Below are 25,787 nucleotides of genomic sequence, written 5' to 3' on the forward strand. Positions count from 1 at the left end.
TTGTTTCATTCTGCTGTGCATGGGGTCGCTATGAGTCGGTTCCGACTCCATGGCACCTGACAACAACAACAACAATAAAAGCAAAAAGTGACTGGCTTACAAGGTTTCAAGAGGGAATTTAGTTTTAGAGTATGTGGGGGAAGATAGAGTCCCCACTGAATAGCTTTCATCTTTTCTAGATGGGTCCAGTGAAAGATGGGGATAAGATTCATATGATTCAGTAGTGAGTAACTATTATCATGATTAACTGCAAATGTCACAACTGTAAAGTCAGATGTTGTGTAACAAAAAGGAAGGAGTAGTTAATCTCACAGTTTAGGAACAGAGGACCCTAGGACCATCAAGAGAGAAAAGCATGCGCAAAACATGGGACCCTACCTAGCCAGAGAAGCAGTGACACCAGAGATGGAGGTAGAGATGAAGACATGGAGAGAAAGAGCAGCTGAGGACTCTAGCCTCAGGAAAGAGAAAGGCTGTGTGCTGGTGTCAGGAGGCTGGCTTACAAAATGTGTTGTTTGTTTGTTTAAACAATTACATATTCCTATGTGTTTTTGTGTACATAAAAAAAAAGGGGGGAGGGAATAGAGGCAAATACCGTTAACCAATGAATGGTGCATGTAAGGGACAATAATCACTGCAACGAAACAAAATATAATTGGTTGAGTGCAAAACTGACGTCCTCCCATGTAAACTACCATTCAGTCCACAATAAAAGCTTGAAAAAAAAAAAAACACAAAGAAGGTAATACAATTAGGAAATAAAAAGGAATAATGCAAAATCTTCCACACACTTTCCGGAGGGAGCCCCATCATATACAACCGATTCTTGTTATTCACGGTCCTTACATTCTGCAGAGTTGCTGTGGACACTGAATGGGTGAAGACCCACCAGGCCTTGTCCAAGCTCAGCAGGGAAGGAGCAAGCATGATGAGCAACTCCAGGTCTTGCCAATTTGTGCGTGTCCAAGAAAAGCCATGAAAGGGTTGGCAGCCGATATTGATTTGGGGGCTGTGCACATTTTAGTGAGCAGGTAAATTCACAAATATGGAATTTACAAACACTGATAATGGACTGCGTGTGTTTTAGTACCCTCCAGATTTAAAGAACAAATACTGACTGAGGATTACACATAAATTTTAGTGAGCAGACAAATTAAAACATATGGAATTTACAAATAATGAGGATCGACTGTATACCTGTTGTTCTTACATGTTGTCATGTCAGTTCTGACTCATAGCAACCCTGCACAGGGTTTCTGAGGAGCAGCTCGTGGGCTTGAACCGCTGACCTTGTGGTTTGCAGTCCAGTACTGATCCTACAGCTCCACATCTGGAGTCTGTATGTTCTTTAGTATCTCCCATATTTAAAGAACAAATATTGATTCGGGGGCTCTACATAAATTTCAGCGAGCAGGTAAATTCATAAATACAGAACCTACAAATAATGTGGATGGACAGGAAGTGTTTTTGTATCCTCCAAACTTTAAGAAGAGTCATGGTGTGGTGCTGTGGGGTAATGCACTGGACTGCAAAGTTGTTTTGAACTACTAGCTGCTCCTCGGCAACCCTATAAAGGGTCACTATGGGTCAGAACTGATTCGATGGCACTTAACAACAACATACTTAAAGAACGAGAATCAAAGCGGACACATACAAAACTGGGTAACCGGAGACAACAGCCATCCAATCGCGCACCATCCTCCCTTCTTTTAACAGGTACTCTCCCCCCACCCCCAACCTCATCAACTATTTTGAAAAACTAAATGACCAAATGCAGTGATGAACATCCTCTTAGCTAAGTCTTTACACAAATACTGAATTATTTCTTGATGATGAATACAACCTAGAGGTGGAACTGCTGTTTCAGATCACACCTGGTACCCGGTTTATCACACACTATTGCTATACGTGGACTCCTGGTATGGCACTCATGGATAAGCACTGGACGTGAACCACAAGGTCGGTGGTTCAAACCCACCGGCTGCTCCTTGGAAACGGTGTGCAGAGTTGCTAGGAGTCGGAACCAACTCAACAACAACATTGCAACACCAGATTCAACCCTACCTAAGTACAGGGATTCCTTACTTTACGGAGCTTCGCAGATACTGTGGCCCTCTCAAATGGGAGGTCTGTGGCCACTCTGTGCAGAACAAGTCCGCCAGTGTCTTTTTCCAGTCGCCTAGGCTCTGTCTCTGAGTCCCACCACAATCTTTCTCACATCACACGGCCCGCTGAGCTGCGCCTCGTGCACTCACCCCGCCATGCCCGAAGAACTCGCAGTAGCAGCAGTCACAGTATTTCCCCTCCTTCTGGTTGGTGGATGTGGACGTGCTGGAGCTGTGCTCGGAGCAGCTGTCCTCGTCCGCACTCTCGTCACCGTCATCCTGCTGGGGGTCGTAGACCCCATTTTCGCAGCGGTGCCCTTCACAGTCGGGGTCACTGCAGAGGCAAAGGGGCTCGTAAGCAGCAGCCTGCCTCCCATCTCCCACAGACCCCATGCACACCTTCCCACAGGGGCCCGCGCCTTCACCTGCACACGCTGGGAGGTGCGCTGAGGGAGCCATCTGTGGTGGGGGGTGGGGGCGCCACGGGGGCTGCGCAGAAGCTTTTGCGAGCGTCCACAAAGCCAGGAGCTGGGGTTGCAGTTTTGGGGAACGACGGGGTTGCGAGGTTTGCCAGGTGAGGTGTAGAAGACGGCTGGAGCCCAGCGGACGAGAGAGAAGGCAACGGTGCCAGGCCTGTGGGGCTGCTCCTGGGCGCAGCCGGGGCCGAGTGTCTGGGGTCCTCCTTGCTGATACCATGGAAGACCTCACCTGCAGTTAAAGATGCCACAAAAGCCACTGCCAACAGCTGAAGAGCAGAAGGCTAATCGGCTGTTCACGTTTGTCTTCCCTGAGCATCCAAAAGTCCTTTACCTGTCATCATCACCTGCTAAAACCTGGTCATAGCCCCATTGTTTCTTATACACACTTCACCTCCTTCCACCAACTGTTAACACTTGGTCCCATTTCATTACTTCTTGCACACACTAACTGACTTCATCACTTGTCAATATTTGACATAATACTAAAGGGCTTCAAAAAGTTGGTGGGAAAATGGAATGAAAAGATAGTGGAATTTGTTGAAGCCTCCTCCAGTTTCAGTTCTTTCTTCCACGTGCCTTTGAAGTAATAAATACTTCAGCGTGGGCTGGGGAGAACTAGCTTTTCTTCTGTGCAGTGGGGGTAGCATCAGCACACTCGGGACATTTACCACAGCACAGGGTCCCTGTCTATCGTACACTCTGCACTGCCACTGCCAAATCCCCCAAGTGTCCTCTACTGCTCACCCTAAGCCGACCGCTTTTCCCTCCTTTCACAGCACTGACATTTTGCCAGGGTCTGGCCGGCTGCCCCACAACCTGGACTGGTTCAGGTGTGTCTCTGTTGTTAGCTGGGCCGTGTTGGTGAGGCTACGCCTGCTCATGCATGCTGACTGGTCACGTGGAGGCCGTGCTCTCGACCCAGCACGCCCCTAGCAGATAGCCAGAGGCTTAAACGTCACAGGTGAACTGAACTGTGAACTCTGAACTGAACTGATGGACCCTTGTATCCCTCACATCATTAGTGGTTGGCAAGCTTCTGCAAAGAGCAGCCTGCACACCCTCTTTCCTCTCTCAAGGGTCCTTCCTTCCAGGTCCTTTCTTCAGCATGCTACAGTCATCTTCCTTCCCACAGAACAATTGGTAGAGACCACAGGAAAGAGATCCCTTCACCACAAAGCCCCAAAGGAATCAGGTCCCTCTGCGAAAATTCCCACCTGAGTCCTAAACGGCACCCTCTTTGCAGGTGAGTGATTTTGGGGCACTTATTACATTCACACCTCTGACAAGTCTAAAGACCGTAACAACAAAGAAGCAAACCAGGCACAAATCACCAGGACTCTGGCGGCTGGTGGCCTCACCTATGGAAGGCGGCCTCTTGGACGACACTCTGAACTGGCTGTTGCTGGACTGCACAGTGGTGGCCGTGCAGGAGACGGAGGACGTGGCAGACGACGTTGCCATGACAACCTTGTTGGCTTCCATAAAAGCATCTTGGAAATTGTACAGGCATTTCTTTTTTGCAGCATTTTTTTTCTCTTTACTATCTGGGACTGCAGGTGTGTCGCTGCTGGATGGGGGTGGAAGGGCTTCTGGTCTTGTTTCTGAAAGCGTCGGCCCAAGTAGATCACCCCCTTCAGAGAAGAACAGGAAAAGTAAGGCTCCTAAGAGCAAATACATTTAGCCAAAAGTTGCAGGGCATGTTGATAACTAAACATTCCTATGGGGCTGCGAGGGGCGTTAGGGTTCCAGGGTTGGTACCAGTCCACTGGTATTTCATCGAAGAAACCCACCTTCATGGAGCACCTACTACGTGCCAATTCCCGTGCTAGGTGTGTTTCAGGAGTTTTTAACTTAAAACTAGCTTCTCAGGTTGGTACTTATACTCCTACCAGAGTTGATGGAACTGAGGCCCAGAGAGGCTAAGCCACTTGCCCAAGGTCACAGAGCTAGAAACCCTTCCCAAGCACAGATCAGGATGCACGGTACAGCTTGCTGCTGTTCTGAGCATGTGCAGGGGCTGGAGCTGGGCCCAGTGGGCTCCAGCCAGGTGGAGAGAGTACAGGGACAGCTGAGCCTTGGCAGTGAGGCAGCTAGGATGAGGGGTGGGAACAGATCCCGGGGAGGGCTGATGTAGGAACTAGAGTCGTCTGGGGCCCTGCGCCCCATCATCTCCTGTGCACAGGGCTTGGGTCTGGTTGTTACCACTACCCGAGAGTCAAGTTAATGTCAAAACCCCAACTGAGACCCCTGAGACATGGCCCTTAGTAACAGTACAGCTGGCTGTGCTTTCAGACACTAGGGAGCCAGTGGGGGCAGGCTGGGCAGATGCCTGAGGGCAAAGCGGGGTGGTGGGGACCCTGGGACCCCATGGAACATGGTGGCCAGGCCAGGCCAGGCCAGGCGGCTGTCAGCTCTAGACTGTTCTAGGGCGGAGATGCCAACAACAACAACAACAACAGCGGCAGTCTACTCAGCTCGGGTTACTTTACAACTTTAAGAAATTTTTAACAAATTCCTTACCAGAAATTGTACCTGGCAAGAAAGTGCCAGGGTTCCAGTTCTTATCATTCATCACTTCTGATCCCCAAAGACTTATAAATTTAGAACTATTCCACTCTGGAGTGTTCCCAAAACAGCTCGGGTAAACATGGTCCTGAAGAGACGCACTGAATACCTGATGCTTATTTGTGTGATTCGGAACAGGTGCTGGCGGTAAAGCCTACAAAAAAAAATGTTCTAATCACATACCACACTTGGTACTCTGCTCACCTCCATCGTACGCTCCAAGCAGACACGTGGCTACTGGAAGCCCTGTGGGATGCAGGCATGGGCACCAGTGTCCTTGGGGCTGGGGAAGACACCCTGCACAATGAGCTGGCATGAGGTGTTTCTGAGACGACACACAACACGTCACATTTCCACGGACGTGGGCTTATAGCAGTGAAGCCTCACGGAACACGTCTCAACCAACTTGGCGACCATTCCGTATTGTCTAACGTTCCTCGTCACGTGTTTTTAGACATGGTCCATTTGCATACCATCTGCTCCCGTGGCTTACTCTCCCATCTGGTATTTTTAAGGATCCTGGCTAACAATTCGACTTCCGAATCACTGATGAGAATGGTAACAAGTTCATTGTTCCCCTACACTTGGGCAAGGTGCTTTTCCAAAGGAGCTCGGAAGAACTGACTGGGTTTCCACAGTGTCACTGTGCCTCCTGGTCTGAGGCACCGAGGGAGGGTGATGGTGGTCCAGCCAGCCACCTCAAAAGTCCCACCCTCCCCTCCGCCCCCCAGGCGCCAGGCCCTGTCTGTTTACCTCCTAGGAGCTGCTGAGTGTCCACTTCCGGCAGCCCAGCTGCCTCCTTCTCTGCACTAGCGCAAGAGCCTCCACACTTGCACCTGGGCCTCTTCCCAATCCACTTCCTCACAGCAGCCAGAGTGATCTTTTTTGAACGTAAATGCGATCATGTCACTCCCCTGCTTAGAAGGCGTCAATGGCTTCCCACTGCGCTTAAGATAAAATCCAAGTCTTTACTTAACATGGCTCCGGAGCTCACCAGGCCTGACCCTACAGGCTTCCTTGGTCCTCAAATTCTCTAGCTCCTCGCAGACCCCGCGCTGCGCTCCACTTGGGCTTTGCCTTCACTTGTCCCTGCCTTGCCCCCACCCCACAAAACACACCAAGTCCACATTTGTCCCTGTGCGCATACACATGGTGGCAGGTGGAGACTCACTACAGACCTCCTGCTCTCCTCTCCCAGGTTACGTGTGTCCCAAAGGAACAGAAGAGCTGCCCCAGCCCTGAGCCAATGCTAACCAAGTACACACACTGTGTCTTCAGCAGGTCTTGCTTTATTTTCCAGGATGAAGGAGTGCCCAGATAAAGACCCTGCCCTAGAGTGGCCGACATGAGCTGTGAGTGCCGCAGACCCCACAGGAGAGGGTCGGGGAAGGGTCCCAAAAGCGGGTGATGCTTCGGCAGAGTCCTGAGGGCCCAGGTTTGAGATGCGGTGAGGAGGGGATGGGGGCACACATGGAGGCCGCGTGTACCGGAACAACAGCACCACTTCCGAAGGGCTGAGGAATGCACGCCGTTCAGCTTTTCCGGGTTAGAGCTGATAATATTCCAGGACAAGTGGAGTAGGGGTCAAATTAGAGGGGACCTTGCATGTCTTTTGTTCTGACAAGGCAAGGGACCCAAGCCAGGGGACATGATGGGCAACATGTGGGTGAGCCAGATGGGGGCGCATGATGATGCAATGGGGTAGGGACGGAGAGCAGAGGATGGATCCTGGCGCTGTCAAGAACCCAGCTATGGCTGAATGTCTAGTTTCTGGAATTGGGACTTGAACTCGAGGCTCATGTTGTACCCTGGAGCATCCTTGCTCTGGTAGGGTCAGGTATCAGTGCCGCCACTGACTAGCTGTGTGACCTCAGGCAAATCACTCAGTCTACTCGGGCTTTCCTTTTCTCATCTGTAGTGTGGGTATACCCACCTCATGGGCGATTGTCAGAACACAGACAATGTATGTGGTGTCGCTGACACACTTGTCATTTTCACGACTGACCTCCCTCAAGAGAAAGAAACAAACAAGCCAACAAAGCCTAGCCCCACGGCGCCACCCCCACTGCAGCCCAGCACACTGCACAGAGAGGCAGTGGGGAGTAACCCGAGGGGTGGGGCGGCTTCAGGCACCCGCCATCCAGAAAAGGACTCAGTGAGGAGAAGTGGAAGGAGGGGAGTCTGCAACAGACAATTCGGGACCTGAAAGCAGGAAGAGATGGGACTTCCTGTTTCTGGGATCACCAAGGATAAAAGCAGGGGTATGAACTAGCTGTTTTGGCAGGGGAGCCCCAGGGAACTAAGAGCATAGAAAGTATGAAAACTGAGTTCAATTAATACCGGTTCCTACAAAGTCACGATGAGCTAAGCACGGCCTAGCTAGGAGGAAACCCATAATAAGGGTTCTAAGTCCTGGATTTCTGGGAAGTCCAGGGCAGAAATGCCTCAAACAGCATGACTCTGGGCTTCAGAGCGGCTCCTTCAGGCCAGGCCAGCTAGTCAACTCTGAAGGCCAGAAGCACTGTCAGGGCTGTGAAGCCACTTCCGTATTTATGAAGAACCCCTAAGGTAGGTCGCCAATTGTGTGTCTCACAGATCCTATGACCCTGGTGGCTGACAACCCTGGACGGACATCTTGTGTCCGAAGGGCTCCTGTTCACCCTTCAAAGCCCTAGTCTGGCATCATTTCCTCTGCAAGACCAGTCTGTGGGCTCATTCAAATCTTCCTTCTTGCGTGTTACCACTCTATTTTGCACCTACAATTTCTGTTAAGGTACATTACAGTGTTCTCAGTTTTTCATCTGGTTATCATAGTAATTATTATCTGGCCTTCTCTTTAGATGGCATGCTCACGGTACACAAGGAACAGGACTGATGAATTCTTCTTTCTTTCCTAGCATGCAGCGTAGCGCCTGGCACATACTGATGTTTAATAAATGTTTGCTGAACAGAGTGTAGCGTCCAGAACTCAAGGAACATGGACTGCGTGGGGCAGAGGCGGTCTACAGGGATACTGGAAACACAATTCCACAGAGTCTACATATACACGTCTTCAGAAGTCCATCGACTAAAAACAAGGATTAGTGGTAGAGATAAAAAGCAAAAATCAGGAGGGGTCAGGAACAACACGTTGTGTTTTTATGAATGACTACACAGATCTTGTGGGTCTCCTTAACGAGGCCGCTCTTGAATCATATTGCCTAACTTCACCAATGGTTGAGCCATCAAGTAAGCTTCTCAAGTGGACAATGCAACTGAATTAGAGCACAGTTTCACTGTTGATATACAAATCCAACAAAGTTTCAAGTAACAGTCATTTCATACTGTCCTCCACTTTCACACTGAGAAGCAACTGGCAGGAGAACAAAGTACTGAGCAGAGTCCACAGCGCCCTCGGACGCTCCAATGCCAGGTGTTCGGTGCTGAATACTCAGACAAGGGGTCCTAACCACAGTCAGCGAGCAAATCACAATGCCTGACTGCACTCCGCTGGCTCAGTTCAGTATTTCTCTCAGAGATGATAAACGGGCAAAAAGGACCACATATATTTTGGCCTTGCTATAAGAAAGGAGCTCTGGTAGCGTAGTGGTTACGAATCGGGCTGCGAACCTTAAGGTCAGCGGTTCGAAACTACCAGCCGCTCCGCGGGAGAAAGATGAGGCTTTCTACTCCCGTAAAGATTTACACCCTCGGAAACCCTGTACAGGGTCGCTATGGGTCGGAACCGACTCGACGGCACTTAACAACAATAAGAAAGAAATCACAAAAGAATGTGTACGTTTCAAGCTGGCAGGGTCCGGGGGGGGGGGGGGGGAACAAAATCTAAAATAACAACAACAACAAAGACAAGAAGCACACAGTTTAAAAAGCAAGACACACAGAAAATACCAAGCAAAGTCTGTCAATAAGCTCAACTCCCTAGTAAAGACAGAGAGACCATCAGAGCAGCTGAAAGAGAGCGCTGCTAAGAGACCTAACCAAAACAGACAGTTCAGCAGATTCTCAGTCTTAGCTCCAACATGTGAGGACTGTGGAAGGCTCATCCTTACAACCAGAAAAAACCGGGCCAACTGAAAACCAACCACCTTTCTTGGACTCATCAGATACAACTACCGCCCTAAAATCTGAAGAGTCAGGGGAATCCAGAGTCATAGCCAACATCTGCTTACCTGAAGCAGAGTAGTTGGAGTCATAAACTAGCAAGAACATTTCAGAGTAGTTTCTGCAAATTGCTTAAGACCAAGTGTGGACTATATGAGAATGAGAAACTCCCAGAGCTGTAGTTTTAGGGGGATCCCCACATTTTCATGGGTTTTACTTCTAGGAACCCCACCAAGTCCTCATGGTAAACATCTGAGCTCTCCTTGCGGCTCTGTCAGGAACAGTGGGATAATACTACTGCCTAACAAAGGCAGATTCTCCAAGGCTTCCATATAACAAAAGAGAGCGCTTCAAGCCACAGACTCTCTCTGAGGAGGGGTACTTAGGGAAGCCCCAAGAAAAGAGAGAAGGTACAAAGAAAAGTACTAGAGAAATATGAAGCCTTTGGTAGCTATAGCTACAACAAACATTAAAACCCATTATCTAATCAGATTAACATAAAACTTGACACCATAAGTCTGTCTAACTCAGATTCTATTATCCTATACAAGGTGTCTGATTTTAAACCAAAACTTACAAGGCGTGTCAAAGGAGAAGAAAAACCACATTTCTGAGAAGCATCAGAACCAGATTCAGATAGGGCCCAGATGATCGATTTATCAGATGGGAAATTAAAAACAACTAAGATATCACGGAAGCAGCAATCACATAATCAAACAACGTACCACACTAGGCAAGTTGCTGCACAAGACCTCTCTAAAGTGTTCAAGGGCAAAGATGTCAGTGTGAGGACTAAGGTGCGCTTGACCCAAGCCATGGTATTTTCCATAGCCTCATATGCGTGCGAAAGTTGGACAGCGAATAAGGAAAACTGTCAAAGAATGGATACATTTGCGCTATGGTGTTGAAGAATTATTTAAAAGCACCATGGACTGCTTGAAGAACCAAAAATTCTGTGTTGGAAAGAGAACAGCCAAAGTTCTCATTAGGGGCCAGGATGGCAGTACGTCATCTCTCCTGCTTCAGACATAGCAGGAGGGACCAGTCCCTGGAGCAGGCCACCATGCGTTGTAAAGTTGAGAGTCAGCGAAGAAGAGGAAGACCCCCAACAAGGTGGACTGGCACAGTGGCGGCAGCAGTGAGTCATGCATAACGGTGACTGTGAGGAGGGTGCAGGATGGGGCAGTGTTTCGTTCTGTTGTGCACAGGGTCACTGAGTATGAACTGACTCTGCACCAATGAATGATTCACATATGAAGGACTATAATGGACAAAACAGACAACATGCAAGAACAGATGGGTTCTGTAAGCAGAGAGAGGAAAATTCTAAGATTTAATCAAAAGGAAATGCTACAAAACAAAACCTCTGTATAAGCAACTGAAGAATGCCTTTAAGGAGCTCATCAGTAAACTGGCCAAGGCTGAGGAAAGAGTGGGTGAGCTGGAAAGTAGGTCAGTAAACTTCTCAAACTAAAATGAAAAAAGAAAAAAAAAAGGTAAGTTCCACCATGCCAAAACAGAACAAAATGTCTAAAAACTATTGGACAATTTCAAAAGGAGTAATAAATGTGTAACTGGAATACCAGGAGGGGAAAAAAAGAACTGAACAGAAAAATATTTCCAAAACTAACAACAAATGCCTAACAGGAACTTCAGATAACACCAATTAAAATAAATTCCAAAAAATGATAACTCGGTAAATATTCAACTGCAGAAATTAAAAAAAAAAAAAGGGAGAAAATGTTGAATGCGACATTCATAGGAAAAACCACCTTCCTTACAATGGCGCAGGGAAGAGAATTACAGCAGCTATCTCGTTAAGAACACGTTAAGTATGAAGAGTAAGGAGGACAGCTTACAGAAAATGGACCTAGAATTCCGTATACAGTGAAAGTATTCTTCAAAAGCATGATTAAGTAAAATAACTTTTCTTATTAACTGACCTAAAAAATGATTGTGTAAATAACAATAATAGTAAAAGCATATTATGGGATCAGACTCCTGGTGTGGCGCTTGTAGGATCAGTGATGGACTTCGTATCACACAGTCAATAGTTCAAACCCACCAGCTGCTCCTTGGAAGTCTATGCAAGTGTCGCTTAACAAATTATGTGATTATAGCATGTGGAAACGCACAAATTATAATGTCACACGAGACAGGTAGGAGGAGTTGGGAAGATTCTTATAAAGTATATTACGTGACAAATGCAGTGTTATTTGAAGATGAACTGAGTGAGTTTAGAATACATAATGCAAACTCTAGAGTTGTTGTTAAGTGCCGTCAAGTCGGTTCAGACTCATAGCGAACCTGTATACGGTTTCCAAGGAACAGCTGGTGGGTTTGAACTGCCAACCTTGAGGTTAACAGTCCAGAGCTAGTCCTTCAGTGACACACCAGGACTGCAACTCTAAAGCAAACCACTAAAGCCACTTTTTAAAGTAAGTATAACTAATAAGGTAAGAGGAAAAAAATGCTCAACTGAAAGTGGAGAAGGCATAATAGAAAGAATGAAAGATTGAAAAAAGACAAAGAAGAAGAAGAATGGGTAGAAAACAGTTACATATCTGGTATATATTAATCCAACTATATTCATTTAGATCTGAATGATCTAAATACACCAATTACAAGACAGGCTATCAGAGAGGATAAAAAGAAAAACCCAACATATATGATACTGCCTACAAGAAAGTCACTTTACATATAAAATCAGCTTTACTAATCAAAGGAAAAGGAGCTGGGCTGCTAACCACAAAGTCAGCAGTTCAAATGTGCCAGTAGCTCCGCAGGAGAAAGATGAGGCTTTTTGCTCCCGTAAAGAGATACAGCTTTGGAAATCCTTTACAGGGTTGCTATGAGTCAGAACAGACTCCACAACACACAATCATCACCACCAATCAAAGGAAAGCTGGAACAGTTAGTTATGTAATTTCAAATGAAGCAGATTTCAAAGGAAGAAATATCATCAGGAATAAAGACAGGCATCACATCATGAGAAAGAGGTCAATTCTCTAGGAAGACATAAAATCTCAAACATGTATGTATCCATGCACTAGCAACAGAGCACCCAAATACTTGAGGCAAAAAGAGATAGAATAGAATGGAAAGGAGAAATGAACGAATGCACCCACTACTGTAGTGGGAGACTTCAACCCCGTCAGTGATTGATCAACAATCAGAAAATTACTCCACGGAACAAAAGCAGATAATACACTTTTCTAAAGTTCACATGGAACACTGGCCAAGACAAACTGCATTCTAGGCCAGTAGGTACAACTTATCAATTTAAAAAATAATAATAATAAATTAATTAATTAAAAAAATATATGTATATATCTTAAAAAAAATCACACCAAGTATGTTTATGGACAATGGAAACCCTAGAAATAACACAAAGATAGCTGGGCGGGGGAAATCCTCAAATATTTTTATAAATTCAATTCTATTAGAGTTCTTTTTTTTTTTTCCTATTAAGTCATTATTGTACTCTTCTACAACTGTATTAAGCTTTAAAAAAAATTTATTAACATTTAATTTAAAAGCAACATTGGTAGTTAAGACATTAGAAAATAAGAAGTCCTTAATTTCAAGAAAATAGCGCATTTTAGGCATTATATACATTTGTGTCCCGCAGTGGCTAAAGTGAATGAAAAGTGACCCCCTACAGGAGAGAAGTGAGATTTCAGCAGAACAGTATTTCTCTACAGAACTCTGACAGTACACAAAGGCTGCAGACAGACTGAGGCAGGTCAAAGGTACGTCAGTCAGTGCGTGCTTACCTCCATATTCACTCAGCCTGCCACCTGTGAGCTGACCTCAACCCAGAGCCTTACACTGAAAACAATTCCCGTAACTCCTGTCCCGTGAGTCTGCTCCATTCTAACATAGCACATCCGTTCTCTGGAAGGGGCTCTACCAACCCCTAGGCTGCATGTTGACACGCTCTATGTCACCAGGTACCGACACTGCCAAGTATTTCAACGAACTGAAGTAACACAAACACATTGTTGTAGGATCTCATAAGAATTTTACCAAGTGAATATCACCTTTTCAAGTAAAAATGTCACCCAGCTAATGCATTTTAAATGACTCCATGAGCATTCTTAACATTAACAGCAAAGTGGTCTAAACAAGGTTTGGTGTTGTTATTGTGAAGTACACTCAAGTCAGTTCCAGCTCATAGCGACCCTGTATAGGGTTTCCAAGGAGCAGAGGGTTGGGTTTGAACTGCCAACCTTGTGGTTCGCAGTCAAGCGTTTATCCTACGGTGCCATACCAGGTTTAAAAATGCTAAAGCCCTAAGAAGCTCTGCTGGTGGTGTGGGTTAGACACTAGGCTGTTCGCCTCAAGGTTGGTAGTTCTCATCCAATAGCCTCTGCAAGACGAGGCTATTTGCTCCCATGAAGGTTTACAGATGGGGTTGTTATGAGTCAGGAATGACTTCGTGACAGTGAGTTTGCTTTTGTTGCTTTTGGTGACAATTTAGGTTAGGCATCGAGCTGCTAACGAGAGGTCACCTATTGAAATTCACCAGCCACTATGTGGGAGAAAGAAGTGGCAGCTGCAGTGAAGACCTAAGTCTCAGGAACCCTGCATGGCGTCACTATGCGTGTCAATCGACTTGATGACCGAAGATGGGACATGAAGGCTCTATATTACCTCTATTGCATGTGGCTTGGGCTCTGTATTTGCCTTCCTACCTATGAGTCATTCACATGTATCTATGGGTAATAGGTTGGCAGGTATAAAACAAATAGATACTAGATACAAATGATGCTCCTGAGAATACTGCTTTCATTACCCTTATGTACTTGTTCTTAAGTGCTGTTGAGATGTTTCTAACCCATAGCGACCCTGTATAGGGTTTCCAAGGAGCGGATGGTGAGCTTGAACCACTGACCTTGTGGTTCAAATGACTTTGCAGTCCAGCACATAAGCCCACAGTGCTATACCCATTATCTCCTGAGAAAAGACCAAATATCTGATGAAAGAATCTCTTTTTAAGTAGACTATAGTGTTCTAACAGTCTTCAGGAATAATCAAATTTCTAATATTTTAATTTACAGATTTTTAAGAAACAAATTCTTGAATAGTTTATAACAAGGAAAAAGGCAAAACAAAACTTCCTACGATTGTTCGACGCAGTTCCTTTGGATTAGAAAACAGAGCTCTACTCAATTAAGAATAAGGCAAGGGCAACATCTGAGGTTCACAGCTCCAGTACTCCTGATGTAGAGCTACAGGATAAGCACTGAACTGCTAACTGGAAGGTTGGTGGTTCCACTCCCCGAAAACCTCATACAGGGACCGAATGGACGGCACTTAAAACCAACAGCAACAAAGGGACACAGTGCCCAGAGATCCAGCAGACCCTGACCATACTTGACAGGTGTTCTCATAACAGTTATCACTGATGGTCAGAGCCAGCAATATTCAATCAGACAAAATGTGAGTGTAAGTCAGGAGAATTACTCATTCCTCCTAATAAACAAATGTGACAGATTACGTTCTATTCTAGCCCCGGGGCTAGCCATCTCCCACCGGCCTCCGCCCTCACTGCAGGTATGCTTCCCAGACTCCCTCTGGTACCAGGAGCTCATTCCCAACACTACTTCTTCCATTCCATGCAATGTTTTCCCTTTCTTGTCAAGTTGAGAATCACTGGTATAAACAATAAAATAAGCAGTTGGGGGAATTGCTACTTTGATCAATTGCCACAAACTATGAAGCAAAATCAACTGATAGAAAGAAAAATACAACAATCACAATTTATGATAAATCAACAAAAGTTAGTTGAAAACAGATAGCGAAGCAAAGTTATCTAAGGCACAAAAAGGAAATTTGCTGTGAAGCCGAAGCTATGATACACACACAGGGGTTCTCTGAGAAGAACCATGCAAAAACCAAGCAGTGCTTTCTTGATCCAAACATCACTTTCTGAAAAGGCCTCTCTGTAAAGCCCCCTGCTGCCCGCCCCGAGTCTCACTGCTCTGAGAATGGTCCACACAGGGTCAGGTCAAGGTTGTGCTGTGCGAAATCTGCTCATGCCTTTCAAGCTCCAGACACAGTCTGAGGGATTTGGACGTTCCAATTGCAGCCCGTGTGTTTCTGAAGCCCTGTGTTTTCACACTTACGGCCCTGCAGAACCCAGACAGTGTGCTCACCACATAAAGACCAAGAACTCAGCCACTGGGACCAGGAGTTGTGAGAACGGGGATGGGCAGAAGCCATGTGCGCGAAGTACCCTGTTATCACCAGAATCACCTGGAAAACTCTTTACCATCTCATTGTTTCTGAATACCTCTGTCATGACATTTGTTATTGTTTTCAGTGATTGGGATTACAGCTCTAAAAGTTGTAGTTCCAGGATCTTAAGAGATTATGGTAGAAGAAAACGTTTGCAGACCTTCCTACCAAGAGCAAATCTGTCCTACCCACGTGGCCAATTTACAGACTCGTCTTTTTATGTACACCGCCCCCCCCAAGATCTATGTGAAGCACGACAGTCAGGCCCTCTGTGACCCCCAACTTACCTTACTGTGCGTGAAGGGGGGAGCAGCATACAAGGTGGGGTGGATAAGAGGACGAGGCAGGTGTGGGATGGTATGCAAAGGTACGTGTCCATGGATGTGGGGGTAGAGGTGAAGTGCAGGGTGTGTGGGCTTCTCGGGGCTCAGAAACTGGTGGCCGGGAGGAAGAGCGCCTGCAGTGGTGGCGGACGCTGTCAGCCCAGAGACTTCTTGTTTACAGACGTGACATTCACAAGTGTTCTGAGCTTGCTCCACCTAAAAGGAAGGTAAAAAACAGGACCTGCTTAGGTAAGTAATGCTGGCCCCATCTCTGCAGCAGTTAAGATAGCAAACACAAAGGTTAACAGGGCCTGCCCTCATCTCTTGACAAACCAGGTCCCTCCTGGAGAGGAATCAAGTGGGATAGAGGGTGGAAAGGAGCACTGTGGCCCCTATGGGGTATTCATTGACATGGAAGCCATACGAGTCTGTGTCCTATGCCTGAAGAATAGGAGAGAGCAGAGTGAAGGAGAGCCGTGACCCAGAATGACAAAATCACCCGATGGTTACACTCCACAAGGATCACAGCGCTCCCTCCTGCTACACTGAGATCTGCCCAGTGTATCAGAGGCAGCACTCCCAACTGTGGTGGGGTGAAGAGACTGGTGAATCCTCACCCCATGAAACAAATGCCAAGCTGCACAAAATTTCCCTGAACAACCATCTGGAAACTCTGGACATCAATCAGAGGCAAATACTGAGAAGCACTTATACACGCTATCCTGCTAGAACTTCACGTGAGAACAACAGGTGTCGGCAGGCCTGCCTGCCTAGAGCTATTTCCAGCCTGAGGTCCCCCACTCTCCGGTTTCATAAGAGAAATAGCCGTTCCACCAGAGCAACGAGCTGAAAGAGAGGGTGGGCTTGATTTTCGCAGAGAGCCACAGCCCACCACACCACTTTCAAGAAGAGTCATATCGCAGCTCCGGTAGCTGTAGGCTGAGGTCTTGGCTGCAGTGGTTGAGTGGCAGACCATAGAGCAATCCAACGGAAGGCTCTGGAATTGAGAGCACAATGGCAGAGCAACACAGCACTGTACAAATCCGGGACTGATGAGGAGACCACAGCACATGTGCAGGGGAGCCCAGAGAACCCAGAGGAGAATTAGCACTAAGGCTGACGCTCAGTGCATTTCCCAACCCACATGCATATGCATGAGCAAAAGGCAGCGGTCCAGTGAAGCTAAGGTGTGCGATCAAATCTCTGCTCCAATGACTGGCTGCCCAAGAAACTATGAAGACACAGGGATGACCTTTAGAAAGTCAATCTTAAAAACCAGAGAAGAAAAAGCCTGAGCGGAGACATCAGTGGCTGTAAAGCATGTGGGATAAAACAAGAAGATATACAGACTCTTCCATTAAGTTCCTGAAAACAACAAACACAACCTTCAGAGAGAAATACCAGAATGTAAGCTTGCTACTACATTACCGAAAATGTCCAGTTTCCGAAAACAAGACACATAAAAATAAACAGGAAAGTGTGCCCCTTACACACTAAAAGAGCTGAAATAAAAAGTCAACAGAAACGGACTGAGTAAATCCAGATACTGGATTCAGCACACTTGAGATTTCCAAGCGGCTATTGTTGTTGTTAGGTGCCATTGAGTCGGTACCGACCCACAGCGACCTCATGCACAGCAGAACAAAACACTGCCCGGTCCTGGGCCAACATACTACAGTTGCCACGCTTGAGTCAATCAATGCTACCACTTGGCAAATCCATCTCGTTGGGGGTCTTCCTCTTTTATTTTAAAAGACTTGAAGGACATTAAGTTCCCAGAAGTAAAGGAAAATAGGAGGACAATAATGGAACAGATAGACTACATCAATAGAGAAAGTGTAAAATGAGCTAAATATAAATACCAGAGAAAAATCCATAACCAAAATGAAAATTTTACTAGAAGGCCTCAATAGAAGATTAGACATGGCAGGAAAAGATTTTGAATTTGAACACACGATCCAATATGAGGAACAAAAAGACACTAGAATAAAGGAAAGTCCACAGAGGTTCAGAGACCTGTGGGTGAAAATCAAAAGTACCAACACACAATGCAGGGAAGACCCAGAAGGAAAGTAGAAAAAAATGGCGAAAGAAAAGCACAAGAAGAAATAATGCCTGAAAATGGCACCTCACAAATCGGATGAAAAACATTAATCTACAGATCCCAAAAGCTCAATGAACCCTAAGAGATACATACAGTAAAGATATACACGCCTAGACACAGCTCGATGAAACTGCTGAAAGACAAAGAGAAGATGCTGAAAGCAGCAACAGAAAATGACTCATCGTGATCAGAGAAACAAAAATACAATTAACAGCTAACTCATCTAACGCAATGGATAGCAGAAGACAGTGGGATGTCATGTTGGAAATGCTGAAAGGGAAAAAAATGTCAGCTAAGAAAGAATTCCATCTCCAATACAACCACCCTTTTAAAACGAAGGCAAAATAAAAGACGTAGCCAGCTAAAAATCTAGAGAATTCACTGCTAGCACACTATCCCTATGAGAGATATATTACCCGGTGTCTTTTAGGCTGATGAGAAATGACGCCAGACTTGAAAAGGAAGTATGAAAAACTCCATAAATGGTACGTAAGTTAGGAAATATCAAAGACTAGAAATGTTTTTCCTTTTCTTGGGAAACCATAAAACTCTATAAATAATAACTGTATCATTAGTGTTATTATTGTGTGATATATACAAATACAACAAGGACAATAATAATATCGAAAGAAATGGAGCTAAATTGGAGCAAAGCTTCAACATTGTACTGAAATCATGCCAATATTAATCTGAAGTTGATAATGATAAATTATATACTATAATCTCTAGAACAGAAAGTAACTTAAAAAGAACAGTGATAGTAAACGGATACGTTAAAATAAATTTAGTACAAAAGAAGAATGTAAAATATGGCTAGAGGAACAACGAAGATATGATAAAGTAATTGCAAGAAGGCAAAGGTAAAAGTATCACCACACTCAATAATCTCATGAAATGGAAATGGAATATGTACTTCACAAAAGGCAGAGATTACCAATTTAGATCTATTTTGGGTTCAGAGATAAATTTTAGATTTGAAGATATAAATAGGTTAAAAGTAAAAGGATAAAAAAGTACCGTGCATACAGTAATTGTAAGACAGCTGGAGTGGCTATATTAACACCCGATAAAATGAACATAAAGAATCATAACTAGAGAAGTTTCATATTGTTTCATATTGAAGTATCAATATGTCAAGGAGATTTAACAAAGATAAATATATTTTAACAACATAGCCCCCAAAATGCATGAATCAAAAAGTATTTAAGAAATAATACCAATTCCACATACACCGCTACAGAAAATATAGGAGGAAGAACTACTTCCCAACTCATGCTATGAAGCCAGTTTGACCTTGATGCCAAAGCCAGGACAGCAATATACGTTAGCCAAGCAATCCAGTAATGTATACACATCACGGTCAAGTAGAATTTATCCCAGGAAAGCAACATTGTTTTAATATCCAAAAATCAATTAATGTTATATACTATAGTAACAGGAGCTCTGGTTGCGTAGTTGGTATGAATCAGGCTGCTAATCTCACGGTCAGCAGTTTGAAACTACCAGATGTTCCACGCGACAAAGATGAGGCTTTCTGATCCTGTAAAGATTTACAGCCTCGGAAACCCTATGCAGGATCACTATGAGTCAGAACCGACTTCACCGTACATATCAACAACAATAACTATAGTAATAGACTGAAGTACAAAAACTATGAAGACCACCCAACAGATGAAGAAAAAGCACTTAAAAGACTAATACCCATTCGTGATAAAACTCTGAAACAAACTAGAATTGGAGACAATCTCCTCAACTTGATAAACGGCATCTATGAAAAGGCCTGCACACAGTCTGCATCACACTTAGTGTCAAACCCTAAATGCTTTCCCGCTCAGATTGGAAACAAGGCAGGCATGTCTGCTTGTAATACTTAATTCACTACTATGATGGAGGTTCTAGTCAAACTCAGTAAAGCACGAATTACAAATTACAGACATCCAGACTGGGAAGAAAGATGTAAACCTAACTTTATTTGTAGACAACATAAGCCTATATGTAGAACACTCATACATCTAACAAAAGAGAAAAGCAAGGAATAAACGTATTAAAATTAGTAAATAAGTTGAGCAAGGTTGTATAGCATTAAAAAAAAAAAAAATCAATTGCATTTCTACATAATAGCAATTCTGTTGTCAAATGCCGTTGAGTCGGTTCTGACTCATAGCAACCCTGTATAGGGTTTCCAAGGAGCAGCTGGTGAGTCTGAACTGCCGATCTTATGGCTCAAACCGACTTTGTGGTCCAGAGCTTTATCCCACAGTGCTGCACCAGGAATCCTTAAAGTCAGTAATCAACTAAAATTTGAAATGGTTTTAAAATACCATCCACTATAAAAAAATTTTAAGTGTAGTATTTAAGAATAAACTAAAAAAAAAAAATTCAAACTACTCTGAAGACTTTTTAAATATGCTGAAAGAAATTAAATATGATTTAAATAATGGAAAGATGCAACATGTTTATAAAGTGGAAGATGCAACATAGTTAAGACTGCTTTCCTCCGAATTGATCTACATCTTCACACAACTTCACTGGTGAATTACATAAAATATTTATGTCATTACAATTCCTATGAAAATCAAACCAGGCTTTTTGTGTGTGGGGCGGGGGTTGGGGGGCAGGGTGGTGGTGGTAGGAATTGACAAGGTGATTCTAAATTTATATGAAAATGCAGAGGACCATTTAAGAAAATGCAGAAGACCCATTTAAGAAAGGAGACCAAGCTGGAAGACATAACTTGTTCAATTTTAAAGCTCACTATAAAGAAAAAAAAAAGAGGAGACACCCAACAAGATGGAATGGCACAGCGGCATCATCAATGGGCTCAAGTGTAACAGTGATTGTGAGGTTGGCCCCGGACCAGGTAGTGTTTCATTCTGTTGTGCATAGGGTCGCTATGAGTCAATGCTGACTCAATGGTACCTAACAACAACAGAAAGAAGAAGTCATCAAGAAGGTATGGCTGGGTGTGAGGACAGATATAGAGATCAGATGAAGTCAACAGAGAGTCCAGCCATAAATTCTGTCAACCGGTTTCCAACAAAGAACCAAGATCATTCTATGGAGGGGAAGATTATTTACAGCAAAGCATGGTATCACAGATATTCACATGCCAACAAGATGAATTTCAACTATAACCTCACAACAAAAAAACAAAAATTGCCAATGTGTCAGAGCTAAAATAAATGTATAAGAGCTGATGTCTGATGGATCTTGGCTGAAAGCAGAGAATATCAGAAAGATGTTTAACTGTGCTTTATTCACTACGCAAAGTCTTTTGATTGTGTGGATCATGGCAAGCTATGGACAACATTGCAAAGTATGAATATTCCTGAACACTTAAATTGTGCTCATGAGGAATCTATATCTGGACCAAGAGGCAGTGGTTTGAACAGAACATGGGAACACCAAACGGTTTAAAATTAAGAAAGGTGTGTGACAAGGTTGTATTCTTTTACCATACTTTTCAACCTGTATGCTGAGCAAATCATCCGAGAAGCTGGATTCTATGAAGAAAAACATAGCATCAGGATTGGAGGAAGACTCATTAACAACCTGCAATATGCAGATTATACTACCTTGCCTGCTGAAAGTGAAGAGGACTTAAAACATTTACTAATGAAGATCAAAGAGCACAGCCTTCGGTATGGATTACATCTCAATGTAAAGAAAACAAAAATCCTCACCACAGGACCAATAAAAAACATTCTCATCAACAGAGAAAAGATTGAAGTTGTCAAGGAATTCATTCTTCTTGGATCAACTATCAACACTCATGGAAGCAGCAGTCAAGAAATCAAATGACATATTGCATTATGCAAATCTGCTGCACAAGATCTTTTTAAAGTGTTGAAGAGCAAAGATGTCAGCTTGAGGACTAAGGTGCGCCTGACCCAAGCCATGGTATTTTCAATAACCTCGTATGCATGCGAAAGCTGGACAGTGAATAAGGAAGACGGTAGAAGAACTGATGCTTTTGAGTTCTGGTGTTGGAGGAGAATACTGAAAGTGTCATGGGCTGCCAAAAGATCCGTTTTGGAAGACATGCAGCCAGAGTGCTCCTTGGAGGCCACCATGACCAAACTTCATCTCTCATGCTTCGGAAATATTGTCAGGAGGGACCAGTCACTGGAGAAGGATATCATGTTTGGTAAGGTGGAGGGTCAGAGAAAAAGAGGAAGACCCCCAACGAGATGGACTGGCCAAGTGGCAGCATTGATGGACTCAAGCATGGCAACAGTAGTGAGGTTGGCCCAAGATAGGGCAGTCTTTCGTTCTGCTGTGAATAAGGTCACTCTGAGTCAGTACCGACTCCATGGCACGTAACAACAAGACCTAAAATTCTAAAACTGCTAGACGAAAACAAGAATTTGAGGTTAGGCAACGTTTTCTGATATATGACTTAAGACAAACACCATCGGTAACATTTTTTCAGTTAACCTGGTATGCATCACACTAAAAAGCATTTGCTTTTCCAAAAGACATCAATCAAAAATTAACAGACAAGCTACAGAGTAGCAGAAAATCATGTATTTGATACAAGACTTGTATTTAAACATAACGAATCGCCCACCCACCCCTAGGTGCTGTTGACTCTGGTGGTTGTCAGTTCTACAGGTACCTCTGCTGTCTACAAGGTGACACAGGCCTAAGGCTACTCACGAATGCATGGAACAGCAAACACCGGAAGACCACACTGATTAAACACAAAGCCCAACCAACCAAATGTCCACAAGCTGAGATACAAAGCGGTTAGTGAGTGAGCACGAGGATGTGCTTCAGTGCAGCTAGAGAAAGCTCCAGAATAAACTAAGTTACAGAGAGGAAGGCGCACACACAGGGTGTGCTATGTCGACAGCCTTTTAGTAAGAGAGAGAAGAAAACTAGTTAGATTTGCCTAAGTGAATGTTAAAATAGCACTCAATAAGCAAATAAAACTGCCAACCTATTGGGATGCAGACTGGGTGTGGGCAGTGTTGGATAGGCCGGATAAACAAGACTTCCAAGTGCGTATCTGTAAACATAATTTTTATTTTTTGATGAATTTACATTGTCTGGTGTGGCGCTGTGGGTTAATGCGCCAGGCTGCAATGCCGTTGGAACTGCATGATCAGTGGTTCAAGCTCACCAGCTGCTCCTCAGAAACCCTATACAGGGTCACTATGGGTCAGAACTGACTTGAAAGCACTGAACAACAACTACAGTTCATTATCAAGCATCTTATCATTTGTAAGTTATTTCCTCATCTTTTCAATTGTAAGTTATTTCCTGAGCATCTACCAAAGCTAATGTATTTTGGGGGGGGGGGGGGAAGAACCATCCAATAAGGTAAGCTCACTCTCACTTTGGGTTTACAGAAAAGAAACAGATAGCCAATAGAAATCTGGAGTCCTGATGTGGTACTGTAGGTAAGCTCTCAAGTGCAACGTCTGCTGGAACTGCAAAGTTGGTTGTTCAAATCCACCAGCTGCTCCCCAGACAGGGTTGCTATGAGTTGGTACTGACTTGATGGCACTTACTAACAACAGAAATAGACATCTATGACACCTGATGAAACCAGGGGCTGTTTTGTTTTGTAAAAAACCACCCCTTGCAGTTCTATACAGACAAGATCCCTGACATCTTAATGTTCAGGGGCCACCCTGGGCTGCTGTTGACAACAGACTTAAGCTAGAGAAAAAGAGATTCTATTGGGGACAGGAGTCATAGCTGTTCAAGGGGAAAAGAGATTCTATTGGGGACAGGAGTCATAGCTGTTCAAGGGGAAGAGATTCTTTTGGGGACAGGAGTCATAGCTGTTCCTTTCAGAAGTGTATCTGACCTTCAGAAATGATTGTAAACAGTGGTTTTGTGTTACCATCATTTAAGTTTACAGAAAATAAACACAGAGCAGTAGACCCTTGGCAGAAGAGAAGGAGGAAAACAATGAAGCCATACCTGCTGAGTCGGGTAAGACGGGGGCGGACTGTCTACTTTGCTGTCTTCTTTCATGAGGCTCCCGTTTCCTAGAGCTAGGTCTTCCTTTGGGGCTCCTGGAGGCTCCCCGCTACTCTCGCCATCTGCTTCTTCATCGTCAGCTTCGGAAGAGCTACTACTGGTACTGCTTACCTGGGGGGACTTTGAAAACAACCTTTTCTGAGTTATGCTTCGCAAGAAACGCTACCACATCACACTGACACTTGCTGCCACTCACGGCAGCTACAGAGAAGGGCAAGTCCGTACCTCATCTTTCAGGGCCATGTTTTCCCCGCCGCCATTTAATTCACTGTGGATTCCATTCATGTTGGCCACTACCTCGGTGTCATCATAATTACTCAATGGGTAAATACCAGCAAACTTAGCTGATAACGGTGCACCATCTTCATCATCACTGCAACTGAGACCAAGCAGAGAGTCACCATGAGGCCGCCAACAGACACCGCTCACTAAGAGTACTTGTCACTCACTGAGTGACAGGTGTCACTCAGACCCCACAACGTTGCTTAGTAACTGCAGCACCAGGAGAAGAGCTGGAGCGCTGGCCTGGACAAAGCAGCCCTCACAGTAAAATACCATGAGGTCCTATGAACTGATACTCCATCTCCACTGAACACTGCATCTGGAAGGTGCTGGGACACCAACACTACCTTCTTCTGCCACCCCAAAGCAGACAGGATTCGATTCTGATGAAAAACAAAGGCAACCACCAAAAAAGACTTCATAAACAGCCAGCTGAACACAGCTTTAAAGGCATTCAGGGACAAAATAGTAGAGCTCTTTTACCACCAGGCCAGCGCTGGTCAAGGCGGGCAGGCAGGCAGGAAGCAGTGAGGAAAGGGAATACAGCAAACCTGTGAGAGCCAGAACGTGGTGGGAATACCTTGTCTCCCAAGTAGCCCACCTTCGGGAGGGAGCACCCTTACCACTCTCCTCCACTCCGTTCTGTGGAAAATATTTGCAGTTTCCTTCTCTGGCAGGTTTCTACCTTACACAGGGTCTGGCTTTCACAGGTTTTATTGTATTTACTAAAGAAAAACAAACTAAACTTTAGACAAAGGTCAAGGCTTTGTTCTCTAGAACCACCCAGTGGGTTCCGACTCCCAGGGACCCTGTAGAGGAGAGCAGTACTGCTCCTTAGGGTTTCTGAGTCTGCACATCGATGGCTGCAGGCAGCCTTGCCTTTGTCTTGTGGAGCGGCACGTGGGTTTGAATCCCTGACCTTGTGGTTAGTAGTCCAACACCCAACCCACAGGATAATCAGGGCTCCTTTTTTCTCTAGAAGGCTCCTTAAAATGTAGGCTTTTGTGGTCTGTGGAAAAGAGCTGGCAGTGAACAGACGGCCCTCAGTCCAGAGTATGGAAAAGCCAGTGGACTGGTGCCCTCATCTCTGTAGGCAATGTGTCCAGGAGACTTTGAGTCAACTAGGAATCCAGAGCTCAAAGCCAAGGACAAATGGCGGCCTGCCTGGGCAGGGCTCAGGTTTGCGGAGGGCTTGTTATCTGCATACGCCCACTGCTGAGGCTCAGAAACGCACGTAACTACCCAGTGATGAAGTCAAGCTTGCTCAACAGCAGACCCAACACTCAAGGGAGCACTGAGGGACAGTTCCTAAGAGATCACGGCAGCTCTAGTCACTGAAGGGTTTACGAGCAATGTCCTAACTTCAGTCTACTGCCCCGGCCCTGCACGAGCACTCAGCTCTGGGGAGCCCACCACCCGAGGCCCACACCACTGAGCACAGTCTGGGAGTTTCTAAGCCAATCTCAGCAGCTATGTTGAGTGGGTGGGGTTAGAGTAGATGCAAATGTTTACTTTCTGTATGTTTTTAGGACCATCTGTGCTACAACTCCCAGGCTCCCAGAGGGCACGGGGTTTCTACGGCTCAAACAGC

At 45.0% G+C, this 25,787-nt stretch overlaps 1 protein-coding gene across 1 annotated transcript in view; it reads right to left on the bottom strand.

The window, feature by feature from the left end:
* FAM193A (family with sequence similarity 193, member A) overlaps positions 1-25,787 on the bottom strand; it is a 144,123-nt gene that overhangs the window by 35,082 nt on the left and 83,254 nt on the right. Inside the window, exons 10-16 of the mRNA XM_006874096.1 lie at positions 24,140-24,293; positions 23,855-24,034; positions 15,781-16,032; positions 5,105-5,303; positions 3,943-4,215; positions 2,531-2,813; positions 2,256-2,439 (exon numbers count right to left, since the gene is read on the bottom strand). Coding sequence (XP_006874158.1) covers positions 2,256-2,439; positions 2,531-2,813; positions 3,943-4,215; positions 5,105-5,303; positions 15,781-16,032; positions 23,855-24,034; positions 24,140-24,293 — 1,525 coding nt within the window. The remainder of the gene's footprint in view (positions 1-2,255; positions 2,440-2,530; positions 2,814-3,942; positions 4,216-5,104; positions 5,304-15,780; positions 16,033-23,854; positions 24,035-24,139; positions 24,294-25,787) is intronic.

The sequence above is a fragment of the Chrysochloris asiatica genome, unplaced genomic scaffold, assembly GCF_000296735.1.
Source record: "Chrysochloris asiatica unplaced genomic scaffold, ChrAsi1.0 scaffold00262, whole genome shotgun sequence".
NCBI lineage: Eukaryota > Metazoa > Chordata > Mammalia > Afrosoricida > Chrysochloridae > Chrysochloris > Chrysochloris asiatica.